This window comes from Vanellus vanellus, assembly GCF_965231255.1.
Source record: "Vanellus vanellus genome assembly, chromosome: 1".
Lineage (NCBI taxonomy): Eukaryota > Metazoa > Chordata > Aves > Charadriiformes > Charadriidae > Vanellus > Vanellus vanellus.
The window spans coordinates 60598374-60617047 of NC_138905.1; the positions used below are offsets into that span (position 1 = coordinate 60598374).

An 18674-nucleotide genomic window follows, 5' to 3' on the forward strand; every position below is an offset into this window, starting at 1 on the left:
CAACCAATCAAAACCAGTCCTCACTTATATTCCTACAAGTACTCAAAAATGTGATACTTGATCACACGAACATTAAGAAAAAAGTAAAACACAGGTATTAGAAGAAATCAGGTATTATACTTCAGCAACAAGAAAATAAGTCATGTGGCAAACACAGTTCTCCAAGTTAGAAAAAAACCCACATTTTTGAAGCTGAAAAGGTGAACATATATGCAGTCTTGGGGTACTTAAAAATATTAACCTGCAGTTTCTCTCAGAGCCATAATACATAATTGAATATACAAATACACCCTGGGGGGAAGGGGAAAACCACAAGATTCAAAGAAATGAAAATATTACCTGCAGAAATCTTGCTTATATCCCAGACACGCAGCCCTTCTCGCTCTCCTCCAAAGGCAAAAACAAATGGGGAGTCAGGGCAGCAAGCAGCACAGAAAAGAACACCCTGGGAGGGAGGAAGAAAGGGGAGGATTTTTTTTAAAAAAAAAAATCATCCCAAAATGAATTTGTCATCTGAAAATACTTTCACCGAGCAAGTTTGAATAAGTTTAAGCTAAATTTTGTGAAACTTATTTTGTAAAGACACAAAATTGAAGTCAAGAGCTGCTAATTAAAAACAGTAAATCACATCTATGTCTTGAACCTGGCACATACACATTTGGAGTACCAATAGTTCTGCTCAGAACATTGTATCTGGTATTCAGGTTTGAGGCTTTGAAGCAGTCTGCCAATTACATGTTGAACTGAATACTGCACTGTAATGAGAATGATTTACCCAGAATACATAGATGTGATTATTTTTTTCCTAAAAGATGTTATGTTAAGTAAAACAAGATTCACGCTGGACAAAAAAGAGTAAGCAGACATAGTTTATACATAAAGTTCTTGGAATCAAGAAATGAGTATTACTCTACCATTTTCATAGCCCTGGAATGGATTAAACTTGGTCTGTCTCCCAGGATATCCCAAATTTTCACATATTTGTCAGCAGATGATGTCACAAGGCACCCTTTGATCTGACTGCTTAGTTGTAGCCCTGGAAGATTAAGAGTGCAGCAGTGTGAGAGCACCAGTTGACCACTATTTCACAGAGATAAGGATACATTCTGAAGCAAAGTCATGCAAACAAACCCAATATTCTGCTCACACTAAACTCTTTTTGCTCCTTTGTGCTGGAACAGTTAATGAAAGTTTCATGCTGCCACTGCTCCCTGTCGTGAGAGCAAACTAACATCGCGTAAGCCTGTTCTGTCTCTCAATCCAACAACAGTAACACTGCAAAGATGCTGTTGTTCTGCTTCTTACTTCACATAATCTGGCTTCCCCTGGAAGTTTTCTTCATTCATTTGCCAAAGACCATCTCTTTTGCTATCCAAGACAATGGGGCATATTCATATGATCTCATTTTAGACACCTAATCAGGTGCTTCAAGTTGCTTTTTAGAAGCTCCTACACTGATCAAATAATTAAAAGTAGCCCAAAGGAGGCAGTGTGAAAACCTTCCCATGTGCCATACCTAAATCATCTGGAGAGTGAATGTCAGTACAGAATAATTTTGGATAGAAGAGATAAACATTATAGTTCATAATCCTGGAACAGATTGCATAGTTTTTGTTCTTCCTCACCCAAAAACCACACAGGGAATGTGTCCCAAGTGAATAGATCTGTTTTGACATGCTTATTCATGACATTCACTGAGAAAAGTCCACTGTTGTTAAAATACTTTGCTTACAATGGCTTCTGAGCAGAGATTTGTTTCACGTGCCAGGTACCCATGATTAGTATGCACAACTGTTACTTGTTACGCAAGGAACCACTACCACCCCAGTCCTATCAGTTAAAGACATCTTCCAGATATGACTCGCCACTGGGGACAAACACAACACACACACAACTTACCTGACACCTCTTCATCGTGAGCTTTCAGAGTAAACACTGGCTTATCAGAACGAGCATCCAGACAGTACACAAAGCCATCCTCTGTGCTTGCCTAAGGAAACCACAGCATTTTAAAAACAAACAGCCATAGTCACTCATTTGAAAAAAGCTCCTATGAAATAATACCCATCCTCTAGGAAATCCCTGTGATTTGAGACAGACTGACGCTGCTTCTCGGCAGGGCATATTACATAGTTCTGCATCCCCAAAGTCAGACTCCATCCAGCTGGTGCCTGAGATATTCTACGTACCTAAACCATGCTGCAGGGATTTACATGGAAGTCTTAATCCTATACACGTTTCTTAAATTGTATTTTGAATATGGTTGCACTATAAGCCTGGCTCTCACGTTAGCCTTTAGTCTCTTAACTGTCAGTTCAAGCTTTTTGGAGCCATCCAGTGGCTGCATAACAGCCCTGTGCAAAGCTAAGTTTTGATTATACCGGGAGAGATCTACATCATCAACCCAACAGAACTGAGCAACTGCTTCTGTTTGCTGTATACACAAAGCAAAAAGAGAACTAGACAGCCATTGACATAACAAAAGACTTGTTTTTAAGTTCTCTTTAAAAGTTTTATTATAAAAATCTCCACAAAACCAAGGTATTTTCAATTTATACCGGCTAGCAGGACACTGCCCTCTAGCGCTGATGTGAAACACTGAATTAATATTTAGGATCTTGGTTCTAATTAGCCAATTCTCAGCTGCAATTGTCTCATTACATGAAACACAACAGCAACTATGCAAAGGAAAATATATCTCAGCCACTGAACACTATACCAACATGGCAAAGATGCCACCTCTGGAGTGAAAAAGCATTGGCATCAATTGCTTTTCTACTGTCATAATAAAGATACCAAATAAGTAGCTGGTCTCTATATACTTGTTGAAAAAAAAAAAAAAACTACCTAAAACCATCTTTCCACACACTGTATTTTCAAAATAAGCAATACCAACAGTCCAACTGTCCATCAGCTCCATTATATGATTCAGAAACATTATGAACACAAAAATACAGGTTAAATGAAATGGCAACAGTCAACAGACCAAGAACAGAAGAGCATGTACTTACCAAGAAATTACAAGGTGAAAAATGATTCCAGGTTACTCTTTCAACCTGACCACTAAACCGCCACGTTCGATGGTTATCTTGTGGGTTTCTGCAATCATACAGCACAGCTGATCTATGGGAAAAAGGGACAGGAAATTAAAAAGAAAAAAAAAAAAAAAAAAAGCAGGGCAGAACACCTTATGAAGTTTGTTTTACCACTCGCATCTATAGAAGGCCCATGTAAACTACAATTCAAAAATTAAAATGGAAACAACCTCACTATTTAGTCTTCCAACTCAAGAAGAGATGAAAATTTCTCAGATAAACACAAGCTTCTTCCATATGCTTCAAAGGTTCATCTTGGTTACAAACAGCTGTTCTACTGAAACTTAGCAAACAGAGCTGGAATTTACTCGGTGCATAAGACATTTATCATATAGGAGACCACAATTATGCAAATCTATAACTTACATTATGAACAGACTTCTAAAAAGTCAAGTAACGACTGTTCAAAAATAATGCACTAATTAGGAAATCAACTTCTGATACATATACAAACATTTTCAAATATGTTTTAATAAAAAGAAATTAAAAAAATAATCTTTAGCAGTGGTTAGGGAAATGCTACTCCAAAAAGGAGAAAGAGCGGACGGGAGTTAGTGGGTCCTTTGGGATTCTTTACATGCATGTGCTCAGCCCAGTGGCAGCAGAATCTGTCCCAACCCAAAAAGCTCCGGGATGCAAATACAAGAGAGGAACCGTGATGTCATTCTCGCAACACCTCACCGCAATTTACACCCACAGTGTAACCCACTCCCACTCTGTCCTATAATTAAACCCAAAGAAATGCGATCTAGATTTCACAGCTCTTTTACCAGGCATTTTACAAAAACAGTTTTAGTACATATGCAGTTTTTAACAGTCTGACTTTCAGGTTACGAAGGCATCTGCCAATATTCATTGAACAGCCTGTGGTCCTGCCAGGCTTTACAGAAAGAATCCACAAAGGCAGTCTACTAGTTTATAGATAGTACACTGGTTTATAGGCGCCCATAGGATCAAAAGGCTTGCTAAAAAGGGATCGAGAAGCTGGTCTCAGTATTTAGACTTTTTTTTCTTCTTTTTACTGACGGAAGTCAAGGGGGAGGGAAGTGGACAAAAGCAGGCTCCTCACAACAATAAAAGTTTTTTCTCTGATACTTTTACTTAAGCAGAGCATAATAGAAACCAGAGAACACAAAGACTTGGCTAAAGATTGACAAGTCTTTACATATTTTAATACAAGGACAAAGTCAAGTGGCATAAAAAAATAGATAAAAGAAAATCATAGTTATAGAACAAAATTAAGAAGTTACCCCTAGGAGATGGGAGAACAGAGGGGAAGTTTTTTGGCTGGCAGGGCTTACAAGAACTGGCAGTTCCGGAGCTAGTCCAAGTGTGCAGACACAAGCCATTTCACAGCATCTCCAGGCTGTAATAATGGGAGAGAGCCTCTTAAACTTCGGCTATGGCGTGCCTATCAACAGAGGCTGTAGGGAGCAGACTGGGATTTTAAAGTCTCTCGTGCTGCCACCCTGGTCTTACAGTTTGGCAAAACCTGGACAAGTTTTCACAGGAATGAGCAGTGACACATTCCCAATGCAAAAAATGCCATAAGGCCAAATTAAGAAATAAATTCAGTTTGGAGCAGACAGCTGGCACAGAAAATGTCAGTCCAGATGGTTAAAGTATTTGGCTAGCCCTGAGAAAGAGGTAAGGAAAACTACATTTTGGCCACATACAAATCTGGCTACCTTGCTGGAAAAAAATAATAGCATTACTCAAATTTGGCACAGTCATAAGCAAATGAAAAAGAAAACCTGAAGCAACTTAATGGGCTTAATTCAATACTAATACCTTCCCTACATGTAACATTTGAAAATAGTACCCAGACATACTTATCGTAAGATCCAGAAATAAGGGTCTGAGTTTCAAACGGATGAAATTGCAATGTCTGGACCTAGATAACAGAAGATTTTATTTTAAAAAATAAGCTTTGAGATATAACACACATATACAGGAAAAATGATGATATTTGAAAAGAGCACAATCCCTCCTCCTTAAAACCAGCACATTTACCCCCAGAAAACTTCCTATTAAGCTTGTAGATACTCAGATTGCTCATAAAACAGTGCAAGAGATGCACATTATTTTTATTTCAGACACCCCCACCCAGTGGAAACAAGATATTTTCCAATATAATTTAACTGAACAGAACCACATGCCCCCTTTCTGCCCCAGATACTAAAAAAATAAGCTGGAGGAGATAAAAGAATAGCTGCTTTCAGTTTGGAGAAAAATGCAGATGTTAGCAAAAAATGAAAATCAGGAGTTTGCCAAGGGCAGTGACTTTGTTAACAGCAAAATAAGGTTATAGCTTTTAATAACTAACTTTTACATTTTAATTATTATGAGATTAATTCATTTCTGAAGTACCTACCCATCACTATGGTATTTTAGTATCATTTATTTTAAACCTTTCTTACCTAGAACAAACCTTAACCAACACTCACTGTTGCCTTAAGAGAGGATTACAGCTTCACCTATGCTCAGAGATGTATTTTTTGTAGTTTATACCAGTACGATTAGATTCCCAACCATCAGGGCTTTCACACAAATAGGCATTTAAAAAACTGCTGTAAATCTTCGCAAACTTTCTAAAGGAAAAGTAACATTTTTAAAAGCAAACACAGCGTTTTTTGCAAAAGCAACTAATTCAAAAATTTAAACTAATCTGCACCCTTGTTAGAAAATTACAGAATTATTGTTCTAAGGATTCACTACCAAGGAGCTAGTGAAAAACTGCAGTGATTTTTTTCCTCTATATTTTACAGTGGAAGGAGCACAGCAATTATTACATACCTTGTCTGTATGCAGCATCAGGCTGGCTGCTGGCTTACCCACAGACATATCCCACAAAATCACAGTATTGTCAGCAGATGCACTTGCTAAAACATTCCTGATAATGGATCAAAAAAAGAAGTTTTGAAAATCTTTATACAGATACAAATAAATAACAGTCAAAAGTGCAAATTACATAGACAGCCTGATTCTGAAATCAAATATTCTCTGGTCTATAGACTATATATCTCAAGCATGAGGGATAACTCCCTGAAGGTAATTCTAAGTTCCAAGTAAAGACTACAAACAGACTATATTATATTATATTAGTACAACACTTAAAACAACATTGACAGTTTTGCTTGTATTTCCCCCCCGACACCACTTAAAATATCATTTACTAGAAGATTTCTTGAACAAAACAAAGAAAGGCTTTTAAGCACCTCCTTTCCTTTGACATTAAGATAGTATATTTAAACATTACCTATGCAACTTAGTTCTGTTTGAATACACATACAGCCAAGAGCCAGACAAACCTGTTTTTAAAATATTTTGCTCTCTAATATCTGAGTATTTATATAACTACTGAAGACCCAACACTGTACACTCTTCATAGAACGCTGAAAGGAACCACTAACATTTTACGTAGCTTACAGACCCCACATTCAACTTAAAATTGACCAATTGTGCTAAGAGCAATAAATACAGTTTAGAAGTTTAATCAGAAAAAACTCAAAACATTCCCAAAGGCCTGTCAAACACACAGTTACAATCGCTACCATTGCTCCACTGCTCTTAAAAACAGATCTATTACCTCAACATGTTGTTTCTGATTGAAACTGCTCCCTCCTCACCTTTTTTTTTTTTTTTTTTTTTTTTTACATTAACCAAGTGTTTCTGACTGAAAGAGCTAACATTCTCCTGGAAACACTGTTCTCCCAAACAATGTTACAAGGGAAAGTTACGAAAATGCACAGTGAAGGCTATGAGAACATTTTACAGTAACACCATTATGACCTACAGGCAGAAAGTTATTTATGGAGAGCTGTCACAACATGTCTTGCTTAAAAAAACCTAACAAACAACAAGAAAACATTTAAATACAAACTGCTCCAAAGAGTTCCTTGTTTTGCCCACAAGCTTCGCTGTTTTTATTTCCCGAAAGATCTACAAGTATCAATTGTAACTCAGAACATTACAGAATTATGCATTCCAGACACTTAGCCATAACTTTTTGTGACTTGCCTCTATATTATCACCAGACAACCATTTCTAGGTACATGAAAGCTACTCTTTTGTAAAACTGATGGGACGATCACTACCACACTCTGTGTGTATGCGTATAATTTAAGAACAATAGACAGCACACTGTAAATTAAGAGTGCAATTTATGTACATTTACTGTATGTTTATGTGGGTCTTTCCTTCTTCAGTATCTAGATAACAAAGCATGACAAGTGAAGGCTTACACCTGGTCATCACGAGTATGCGGAATTGACTATGTGTATCTTCAGAGACATTTATGACAGCAGGAGAAAAAAAAAAAAAAAGTAAAAATAATCTTTTGTCTGACTGGAAGAGTTTCAAGGCCCATGCTGAGGATCCTCTGACAGCTGAACCGTTAAAACCCACCAAAACAATAAAAAAACAGCAGCATCTTTATTTCAGTCAGTACACTGTTCCTGACCTTTCCCCCAAGATGGGCCAGCTTTGTGTTGCTTCAATAGCCGCACTTCACTGCTAGTTCATTCAGGCAACGGGGAATTCTCTCTGTCTAGGATAACCCAAAGGTCAGAGGCATTTCTATAACCGTGCTATTGGGGCTTTTACACTCTCTTTTCTGTTCACAGCTCTGGGGCAAAAGCCAAAGGAAAGAAACAGCACAGCAAGGACTTCCTTCTATAAATCTACTTCTATCTCTTGAAATGATGTTTTAGGTCATTGGCAAATTGGCACAGATCAGGGCAGCCCTTCTGCTTCTCCAATTTGTGCATCTGACTTAAATGCAGCCAATTAATCAAATGGCTTAGATCCACCTTAGCCCTGCCCTCCTCTGGACAACCTGCAAATACATTTAAAGCAATCTGCAGCATTATATAGGTTTTTAAAAAACAAATCAAGACATCTAGTTAAAAAAAGTGTGCGTGTGTATTTTTGAGAACTGATTCATTTCAGCGGTGCTTTCGAGTTCAATGTTATGCTACATAAGATTTTGGATTTGTGTGAAAAAAGTATGCCTAATTAAGTATACAAATTTGTGACCATCCATTGTTATTCAAGTATTCTTTTACCTGCTTTGCTTATTCCATGAAAGGTCAAGCACAGCATCAGTATGTCCTTTCACTGCATCTTCTGAAGATAAACTCTGTGTATGCAAATACAACATAAACAGACTTTTGAAAATTATAGCTTCAATGGCAATCAAACATTACAACACATTACTATGAACTCCTTAATGCCTTCACCAACAACTTCATGCTTTAAATGACTGTCACTTGCTGCCACAAGGCTTTTGATAGAACTATCTCTTCAGCACCTGCACCTTGCCTCCTACCCCGGATCTCAGATTGCTCCGTTCGCAGTTGGTGGGCTCACAGAACTGGTTCTCCTTTCAGGCTAGTTGAAGAAATTTCATTGTTTCTATCATCTAATGTGCAGCTTCTTCATCTTCTTTCTAAACACTCCTGGCAGTTCCCTCCCTCTCTCCCAATTAACTGAGCTTTAGGTCCTTGTAACTGCCAGCTCCTACAAATTCTAATTTTAAATGGTTAAGCTTCAAAGTTTACTGGGACCGCAATTGGAAACCACCCATAAGACACCCCATTCCTCTTCTACCCCATTCTGCTCTTAATTCCAGACTTCAATTATCCATACAGAGAACAATTAGCATTTCAAATTGAGATAACAGCAATTCTGGTAACTCAGTGATTTTCAGAAGCAAGTTTCACAGAACAAATTCCCCTTCCAAGGATATTTTTTCTATTGTTTTTAAAACCAGGAGGTCCAAGAGCTCAAGAAGTAAACCCCCTTCACAATTACACAGAGCCATTCTCTGGCGGTGTCTCTATGCATTCGCTTTAGACAATCTTGATGACTAGCTTAAAATATGCTTAAATTCCAGATAGATAAAGCTAACAGAGGTGAGTCCTGACTAAAATGTATTTTATTAGTGTCAACTTTGTCCTTTCTTGCTCAACGCGTTTCCAACTCTGAGTCACAGGAAAATACTAATTTTAACCTACCACAGACAGCCATGACATTATCTTCTGTAACCTATCTAAACACCATCTTTCAACATAACAGATGGAATTAAACTAGGTTATCTATGATTTTTTTTCAGTGTAGGAAAAGTAGTAGTAAGGACATTATCCTTGCTCTAAGTCTCCTACATCCAACCAGATAAACCATTTCACAATACTTACTTTCTTTCCTTTCTTTTTCTTCTTTTTTTCTTTCGTGCCTCCAAGAGAAAAGACTGGTTCTAATGATTCTACTATATCAAGGTCCCAAATGTCAATAACCGGGGTCATGTTACCCACTGCAACATAATTTCCTACAAGCAGAAATCCAAACGCAGCCACATTTTAGAGTTACAAAACAGTATTTGGCAATCCAACTGTTGCTTATTTCATTGATTAAGTAAAACTTATACTTATGTGCCAGAATCTTCTATTTAAACATCTTTGATGATTATAACTGACAAGGAACAATTTAAAGTTATCAACTGACAGCACGTGTTGCCAGACAAAAATTTACTTGCTTGCCAATACACTTCCCCTTCAGTATAAGTAACAGTTCAAAGAAGCCGTATAAAGTTCCACATGTTTTGTTTGTTTTTTTTTTTTTTAAGGAAAAAACAACCCAAAACACATTCCCTGTGCTATGGAAAAAAAAATAAAATATGTAAAACACAGGAAAAAGGTTACTAAATATAAATAAATATTATAAATATAATAATAATATAAAATATTATAAACATATAATAACATAAAAATAAGTAAACAGATCTAAATTTCACTGTGTTTTATAGTTAATCAACTGCATTGGCCATAATGATTTTGAATACAAGCAATCTTTCATTTACAAATGGAAAATAAAGCAGATTAGAGAAGAGCTTGCTCTGGTCTGCTAATTGACAATAACTTAATTATTTGTAATAAAACCATTGTTTTAGTCAAATTGCTTGTTATGGCAGCATCACTAAGATGACTATATCACCAAAACAAAAACTGATAAGTCAGTTTTTCCACCTTAATATATTGGGTTTATTTCTGTTTGTACCACTGGAGGAAATTATTTAGTGACAACATTACATTTATATACTCTTCAAGTAAAAATTATTTAAATGGACATTTACAGTACCCTTTGTAATTTACCTAGTGATTCATCAGGACTAGGATCAAAATTCAACCACTCCAGACACAGAGGGTAAGCAGGCAAGATAATATCATGATGCACATAAAATGAGTTCTCTTCATGATTATAAACTGAAAAAGAATTTCAGATATACAAGACATCAGTGAAGAGGAAAAGCAAGCAACTATAAACAGTTCACTCCTGCAAAAGGCAGATGTGGCAAACGCTAAATTGTCAAGGAGATCTAGAACGTAAATTCGCAGTGTGTTCAGAGTGTTAGTGTAGAGACCAGAGCCTCCAAGTACTCATGTTATGCCTCACAGAATTACACAAAACAAGCAAAGATACTCCTGTATACTTTATCTAAAGAAGCGACAAGTTCAGCAAAGCTTAGATGCTTTATTCCTAGCGTACTACAATACTTCGTTTGTAAGATCACTTCAAAATAGATGCTCTGTATCCACCACCACCACTTTCTACATCAGGATACATTAATGAAGGTTTAGGCATTCATTTTTACAGAATCAGCAATTAAAAAAAATAATCCAGATGCAATCAAAGGGAAAAGGAAGGTAAAAGTCAAACAGTTTTCAAATTAGAGGAAGCTGAAGAAGTCAGATGAAGCTACCTTTCACAGGTTGTAACTGAGATACAGGAAGAGTTTTGGTAAAGCAAGCATATACTAAACACAGCAATCCCTTTAGCCAGCTGTTTTTCTCCTTATAATAAAAGGATTTACTAACTGGGTAGCAGATAAAACCCATTAACAATTTTAATAACATGGTATCATCACAGACACACAAAAATCACCGTGCCGTTTTTAAGTGCATGTGATAGATGTTCAGATACTAACTAAGGTCCTTGGTTAATTAAGTAGTGTTCGTAGTTAACTAAGACAGGGCTATCCAGCGTTATAAACCACACAAGCCTGTGCTATTGTTTTGTAAGTTTATACAGGGAAAATAACACAGTTAATAAAATTTGTAAACACCTCCAGATACAGAAAATGCCAGATGCTGGTATCTGAAGAGACCACCCTAGAACAAGTGGTATTTTGATCTTATTAAGGATCATTTCTTCTAAAACTAAGACGATGAAGGTGCTGATTTTTCTTCTCCTAGCAGTGGAAATCACATTTAAAGAAGCAAGGAGAAAGCAAGGAAAAAGAAAAAAAACAGCCAATCAAACTCCTAGAGCTTGCATGACTCTTTGGAAGAAAGATCATATGTTCAGAGAATAAAAATGCCATAGTATTTTCTAAGTGTCATTAGGAATGAAATAAGGAAAGGAAATGCTATACAGCCTGATAAAGGCATGCCATCCTCTAAATAACAATAAATCCACATTAAATACTCTAGTTCTGAAAAGTGGCTAAAGCACTATGACGTAAGAAAGAAGACAAAACACACAGGGCAGATGGGGAGAAAAAAACCTTCCAAAAAGCACCTGCCCCCTCTTCTACACATACTCCCTAGCGTCACCGTAAAGAACAAATCCTATGTTACTCACCATGGAACTCCAAACTACAGTAATCTTTATCAACTCTGCCACAAAGGACAAGATTGTCACTGGGCTTAATCAAAAAGTCCTCCTGCTCATATTGATCCTGAACAGCAAAAAGGAGAGAATAATGGATGTTAAGTAAAGCACGTAAACACAAACCTACACATTTTCAAAAGGCTGAATCACTACTAACTTTTAACCACAACTGAAAACACTCAAAACCCAACACCCTGCCACCCACCTGCCTAAAACCATCTTATGGTGGTAAACAGAGAAAGAGAGGAACCAGATTCAATCATGGGGAGACTGGAGGGCTCTTTATGTGGACCTAGGGGGATCTAGAGAGTTGTTTAATTACCAAACATGAAACCATCTTTTAAGGCTACCATGACGCAGCCCATTGCTGAAAAGAAAATGTGAAAAGAAATAAGCTATATATAAGAGCACTAGGAGCCCACATACATAGCTTATTCCCGTTGTGCTCTCAGGCCTTGAGCATTTATATCGTGTAACAGCATTTTACACAATAAGCATACTGTAACTGCTTCTCACATCCAGGAAGCAATTCCAAGAGCATTAAAGCATTGTCTACTTTCTGGAAAACGTTTCCAGAAGAGTACTGCCTACAGCTATACTCGGCATTGAGCTGTACCAGAACAGATGTAACCTCTCCTCTAATTTTCATTGCTGCTGAGGAATGGAAGGCATTCAGAGAATTTTTGTTAGGGGAAAACTAAGAACTGTACATAAAAGTCAACAGTCTTACACAAACAGAGTACCATCCTTCAAACATACAACACATACAAGACTTTTTGGACTTTTTTTGGACTTTGTTGCAAGCTTTTAATTTCTTTTTTATTCACTTCAAACATCTTTTCAATATTTGAATTCTATCAAGTACTGCGGTTCTTTGAATTAATCAACTTAATGTTACACAGTACTCGTAGTAAATACCAAAAGACAACATAAAAATGCATGCTGAAACACTAAAAAGGGACTCGAGCGTAGGAAGAAAGGCCTGAGAAAAAGGCATTCACTTTTTCTATGTCTGGAAGAAAGTTAGCTTTTCTGACACAGGATAAATGCAGCTCATATTCTCCCTGAATCCCTGCGTGAATGAAACCTCTTTGACTATAAAAATCACTTTTAAAGCACTTCTCACCTCTATCGGTAAACAGGAGCAATAAAAATCATCAACCAGTCAGTGAAACACAGAGAAAACATACAGTGCCCCAAAGCGCATATAGCAAGAACACGTTTTAAAGACAACATGTATGCCTTCCTCCTTGAGCTTTGTTACAGTATGTGGTCACCATAGCAACTCCTTGTCTGAGACCACACATTTGTCAAAGTACCCTGACACACAAACTCGACATTGTGGTAGAAGCCTAGAGCTACTCCTTCCTTTCAATCTTACTAGCTTTGTAAAGAATCCGAAATAGTATAAGGAAGGACAGCATCCAAAAAAGTCTCAGAATCTTTATGCTCAGAAAAGGTCTCAAAAATTCACCTACTTCATCACCCTGCCCCAGATCATCATAGTCTCTCCTAGTTGCTCTCTAGTTTATATTGTCTCTTCTCACGCAACCTCACGTTGTAACCAATTTCTGCAATCTCTCCTTGTAAATTAAGTCACTCACAAGTTGCAATCTAACCTCTCAACTAAACTGCAGGATATTCTCTGGAATCCCTCCATATCTTTTCTGAAGGTGCACCCAATGTCCTAGCTAAGACAATACTGATGCTAAGTAGAGTAGAAGGACCACCTCACGTCTTGCATGCTGCATCCCTGTTCACACCAGAAAAAGACAAACAGGCTGCGTAACAGGACAGCACTGTTGATGCAGTTAGTTTGTGTCAGACTGCAGCTAGAGACTTCTTCACCCCCTGCAGAGCTCCTACAAAGCCAGCTCCTGCAAAGATGTTCCCCATCTGATACCTGGTGGAAACTAATACAGGCAGAAACAGTCAACTCCACGGTACGCTGTGCATATATGCTTAACAGGGACATACTTCATGTCATACCCCTAATTTGACACGTAGCCTGAGTCCACCTCAGTTTGGTTTCTTCCACAAACTGGTGGAGGGTTTAAGAGCCTTGCAATCTGGGGAGTTTTCTAATTTGAATTGTTAGTGGCCTGGGATACTGAGATCTGTTACTTCTTCGAGCATTTTCTGTGTCCTACAAGACAGGTGACAAACCATCTCTGCATATTGAAGCACGTGGCTTAAATAACGATCCAGTTTACCTTAACATCTGACTTAAATGTAAAAAGCACACAGAGGGGACTGCATAAAGCAACCTTAAAAGAAAAGAGTTCTGTCTGATCAAAAATCTGGCAAACCTTTGGAAGAGGATTGCAAGCACCTACAGACCCTAAGACAGTCCAGCAGGGGGAAAAATCATATGATTTTTAAGTTAATGCTGTTTGAGATATGTAACATTTTTATAGTACTTACAGTGGTTTTTAAAGTGATGTAAGGATCCTGATCATTGTTCCCATATACTGCCAAAGCAGCCAACGAGTCTTCAAGTTTTAAATCACCTAGATGGGAATTTCAGAACATTTTTTTATACATGTAGATGACAGGTGAAGCTAGAAACTCCTGTACCAACACCTGTATTGCAAAATATCAGGAACAGGCTAAACGAACTTCCAAGTTCCAAACGTAAGAACCTCAGTAAGCTAAATTGCTTAGTGCTTTCAGGGACTTCTGCTGCTCTGCTCTGACACTACAGCAGGGGGAGTGACAGTCTTTCCAACACTGCTCTCAGTTCTAGTGTCAGGGGGACACACCGAATTGTTTCACTCGCAAAACGACTTCCGGAACTGGGGCAAGCAAATAATTAAAAGTGTGAATTTCCAGCATCTGAAACATAGCGCTGCGTAGTTCTAGGACACTAATTTGTCCAGTACAAGAAGAAGTGAAAAGGTTCTTCACTTACACTGCTTATCTGATGTTTAAATTCTTACCTGTGTATTCCTCTTCATCATAATTGTCCAAATCATACTCATCCAGTTCATCATCAGACAGATCTTCATTTTTATGAGAAGACTTAGTTCTGCCACGTGCCACCTGGCCTTCATTGCTACCATCAGCACCATCCCTGTTTAAAGATAACAGCTTCTCAGGGATGTGTAACAGACATTTAGCATGCTTCCAGGTAATTGCTTAGGGGACTGCTAACAAGACTGCAGCCACACCATCCTGGCTTTTCACATGGGTTTTCAAGTCTCTATGCCACTAATTTGGAATTCTATTCACTCCTTTCCTATCTTAAACATAACCAGTTATGTTTAATGATACCAGTTAAGAAATTAATATAAAGTAAGAACCTTCCAAACGTTCAATATTGTTTTGGAACCATTAAAAAACAAAAACAGAACAAAACACATTCTGGGAAAAAACACACTGTTCAGCAATAAAGGCAGAGATCCATCTAACAGAAATCACGTGGATAATATTCACCAAACTATAAAAGTTTTTATTACTACCTATTGCATCTGCTGAGTCATACATACCACACACCCTACACAGCTGAAACAGATTCAGAAGCCGAAATCCATGAACAGATCTAGGTGAAAAGGCCTGGGAAACAGTGTAAGACCCCAGTCCCTCATCTTCTAGACAAAAGAAAGCCATTCCTTTATTGCCTTCCACAGACCATGTTTCCTAAATCTGTCACTTCTGCTAACTCTTTTCGTAAGTTTATTTACCTTTTTCTTCAAAGCAGAGTGACAAAACTTAACACAACTACACAACTAACTACTTTCAGTGCCGAGCGGAGAGTTGTGATGTCTCCCGTTTCATACATGAACAATAAATACACCCCTGAGTGACATTTTGCCTTTTTTTGCCAAAGCACAAAATACCACGTCCTTCCGAGCTCCACTGTGGCCTCCAGATCTGCTGAGATGGTAACGTCTCACCCTCAGCACCCACTTTTTCACGGTGTCAATTTGGGACATCTCCAACACACCCACCTTCCCTCTGCACCCACAGTTACAAACCCAACGCGTGATTTCCTCGCTCTGGGAGGGAATGGCCACTCCAGCGAGGACCCGGCCCCGAGTGAGTCCTCTGCAGACTTCACCTGAAACGCTGAGCTAGTCACAGAGTTCACGACGGAAGAACCACATGGGAACACGACCCACGTTGTCATATCGTTGTCGTATACGTGACGACATCAATATACATCCTCCATCCGACGTTTCTCCTTTCGGTCTCCGGACAAACGGCCCTCCCGGGAGGTCAGGCTCACCCGGCACGGTGGCGGCAGGAGGAACTCACGCTGGCTGGTGCCCATCTCCTCTGCCTGGGGCTGCTTCCCAACCCGAGCCTTCACCCCCCCACCCCCCCCAGGCCTTCGGTGCGGGCTGGTGCCCGAGCTCTCCCCGCGCCCGGCCCCCGGGGGGGGGGGCTGCAACTCCGCGCCGGCCCCGCTCCCCCGCCTCACCCCAGCCTGTTCTGGGCCTCCTCGATCAGACGGTTCAGCTCCTCCTCGCCGAGTTGCACCTGCGGGGAGGACACGGAGAGAGGGGTGAGAGCGGCGGCCGGGGAAGGGGCGCGGCGGGGGTCCCTCAGCCCCGCCCTCACCTATACATACACCCCACCCACACACACACCCACCCCCACACACACCTTGTCCGGCGTTTCCTTGGCAACGCCGCAGCGCACCCAGGCGGCGCAGGTCACCGGGCAGCTCATGGCGACGGTGCGGTACCGTGCGGGGCTGCACGTGCGAGCGACTCCGGCGCGCCCTCAGTGACGTCACCGATGAGGCCTCCGCCTGCAACGGCGGAGAAAACCGGAAGGGGCGGAAACAGGGACGCGTGAGGTCATCTCCGAGCGCCGGGACAGCCCGAGATGAAGGGGGGGGCGTGGCTCAGGGGTTGTCATTCAGCGGGGCGAGGCCTGAGGGGGCGGGCAGGCGGGGCGGGGCCTGAAAGGGTGGGGCACGGGAGGGCGTGGCCTGCGTGACGGTGCCGGGGGGGGGGGGTACCTCCCCTCAGGGCCCCGGCCGGGCTGCCTGGGCCGCCCCCCGCGCCCCCCGGGGCCGAGGGGTGGCAGCCGCCCGGTTTCTGACTGCACTCGCTGGGAGACCTGTTTTGCCTTCAGCAGGAGTTGCCCTGGTTTGCCATAAAATGAGTGGCGGAAGGGCGCTCGGCGCCTGCTCTGCCGTTGTTTCCGTTGGGATGGAGCTAAGTTCCTTGCGAGCGGCTGGTGCAGGGCCGTGGTTTGGGCCTGGGGTGGGGAGCGGGGCTGGTTGCTGCGGGGCAGCCAAGGCCTTTTCTGCTCTTCACACCGCCCCTGCCGGGGGAGGGGGGGGCACAAGGAGTTGGGAGGGGACACAGCCAGGAGAGCTGACCCCAACTGACCAAAGGGATATGCCACGCCATGTGATGTCACACTCAGCATATAAAGCTGGGGGAAGAAGGAGGAGGGGGGGGGGGTGGTTGGAGTTACGGCGTTTTGTCTTCCCCAGTGACCCTTACACGTGATGGAGCCTGGCTTTCCTGGAGATGGCTGAACACCCACCTGCCGGTGGGAAGCAGTGAATGAATTCCTTGTTTTGCTTTGCTTCCATGCACGGCTTTTACTCGCTATATTAAACTGTCTTTATCTCAACCCACGAGTTTTTTTCTCATTTTTACTCTTCCAATTCTCTCCCCCATCCCACTAGGGGGGAGTGAGTGAGCAGCTGCGTGGTCCTGGCTGCCAGCTGGGGTTAAACCATGACATTCTCTTAATTAACCCAGGCTATCATGCTTGGCACCCCTGCCATCTTTAACCAGGGCTGGGACCGGCTAGAGGTCCAAGGTCCCTTTAGTACCAGAAATTAGCACTTTGCAGTGTAATAGGTGCTTGGGCAACTACTCCTCCTGGGTGCTCAGGTGAAGCAACGTGTTGCCCCATCTCCAGGCTCTTCAAGTCCTTCCCTTCCCATACTGGATCATGGCTTCATCGCCTTGAGGGGAGAGACGTGCCCCACTGATCATAGAATGGTTTAGGTTGGAAGGGTCCTTGAAGATCATCGAGTTCCAACCCCCCTGCCCATGGGCAGGGACACCTCCCACTCCCGCTCAAAGCCCCATCCAGCCTGGCCTTAAACACCTCCAGGGATGGGGCATCCACAACTTCCCTGGGCAACCTGTTCCAGTGCCTCACCACCCTCAAAGTGAAAACTTTCTTCCTGATATCTAATCTAAATCTACCTTCTTCCAGTTTGAAGCCATTCCCCCTCATCCTATCAATGATGTTTGCTTTCACTTTGGCTCTGTAATATCCCAGCAGCGATCCACCAAAATTAAAGGTTTAGCAAAACCTTTTTGTTACCAATCCCAAGGAAAAGTAACCAATGCACGGAATCAACAAGGAGAGGGAGTTGCAGGAAGTTGTGAGGGACTGGTGTCTTCACAGGAGGTACTGCTTTTTGCCCTCCCAACTGTCAGTGTCCTATACTAACTAACTCATTAAATCAGAGAAAATGGGTAAAATGTCAGCTGGACTATGCAGGAAGGTAGACTCTTACTAACACATAGAAATCACTCCTGTTTCCATCGCTGAAATCTTAGTTCAAGGGATAACTGCAAATTACATGGATGGGAAGCTGAGGTTAGAGGAAAGAAGGATTTCTTGTGGTAAAGCTCAAGGACTTGGCAACCGAACTTCAGCTTGGCAGATGGAATGGCTACATTATTTCCTCTACATGTCACCAGACAGCACCACTGTAGAATTTTCATTATTTTATCTTGATTCTCCTGTGGTTCTGGCATGAGAGACAAATAAATATCTATCAAAATATTACTACCTCTTATGCCCCCTGTTCATTTCACCTATTTGCTGCATTTTGTCTTAATGTAGACACGAACATACCAAGGCAAAAGCTGTATATTTATAGCTATTCCTTGTGTTGCCCTGTAGCACAGGCATCCTAGTCCT

At 40.9% G+C, this 18674-nt stretch overlaps 1 protein-coding gene across 2 annotated transcripts in view; it reads right to left on the reverse strand.

Annotated features, from left to right (window-relative positions):
* The window catches only part of PWP1 (PWP1 homolog, endonuclein), a 22727-nt gene extending 6218 nt beyond the window's left edge, over window positions 1-16509 (reverse strand). For both annotated transcript variants that reach the window (XM_082498181.1, XM_082498180.1), the window contains exons 1-14: window positions 16374-16509; window positions 16189-16247; window positions 14705-14838; window positions 14190-14275; window positions 11736-11832; window positions 10247-10357; window positions 9293-9423; window positions 8162-8235; window positions 5892-5988; window positions 4928-4989; window positions 3012-3123; window positions 1900-1990; window positions 915-1036; window positions 340-445 (exon numbers count right to left, since the gene is read on the reverse strand). In XM_082498181.1, coding sequence (XP_082354307.1) covers window positions 340-445; window positions 915-1036; window positions 1900-1990; window positions 3012-3123; window positions 4928-4989; window positions 5892-5988; window positions 8162-8235; window positions 9293-9423; window positions 10247-10357; window positions 11736-11832; window positions 14190-14275; window positions 14705-14838; window positions 16189-16247; window positions 16374-16439 — 1348 coding nt within the window. In that variant the 5' untranslated portion in view covers window positions 16440-16509. The remainder of the gene's footprint in view (window positions 1-339; window positions 446-914; window positions 1037-1899; window positions 1991-3011; window positions 3124-4927; window positions 4990-5891; window positions 5989-8161; window positions 8236-9292; window positions 9424-10246; window positions 10358-11735; window positions 11833-14189; window positions 14276-14704; window positions 14839-16188; window positions 16248-16373) is intronic.
* Window positions 16510-18674: the final 2165 nt, after the last annotated feature.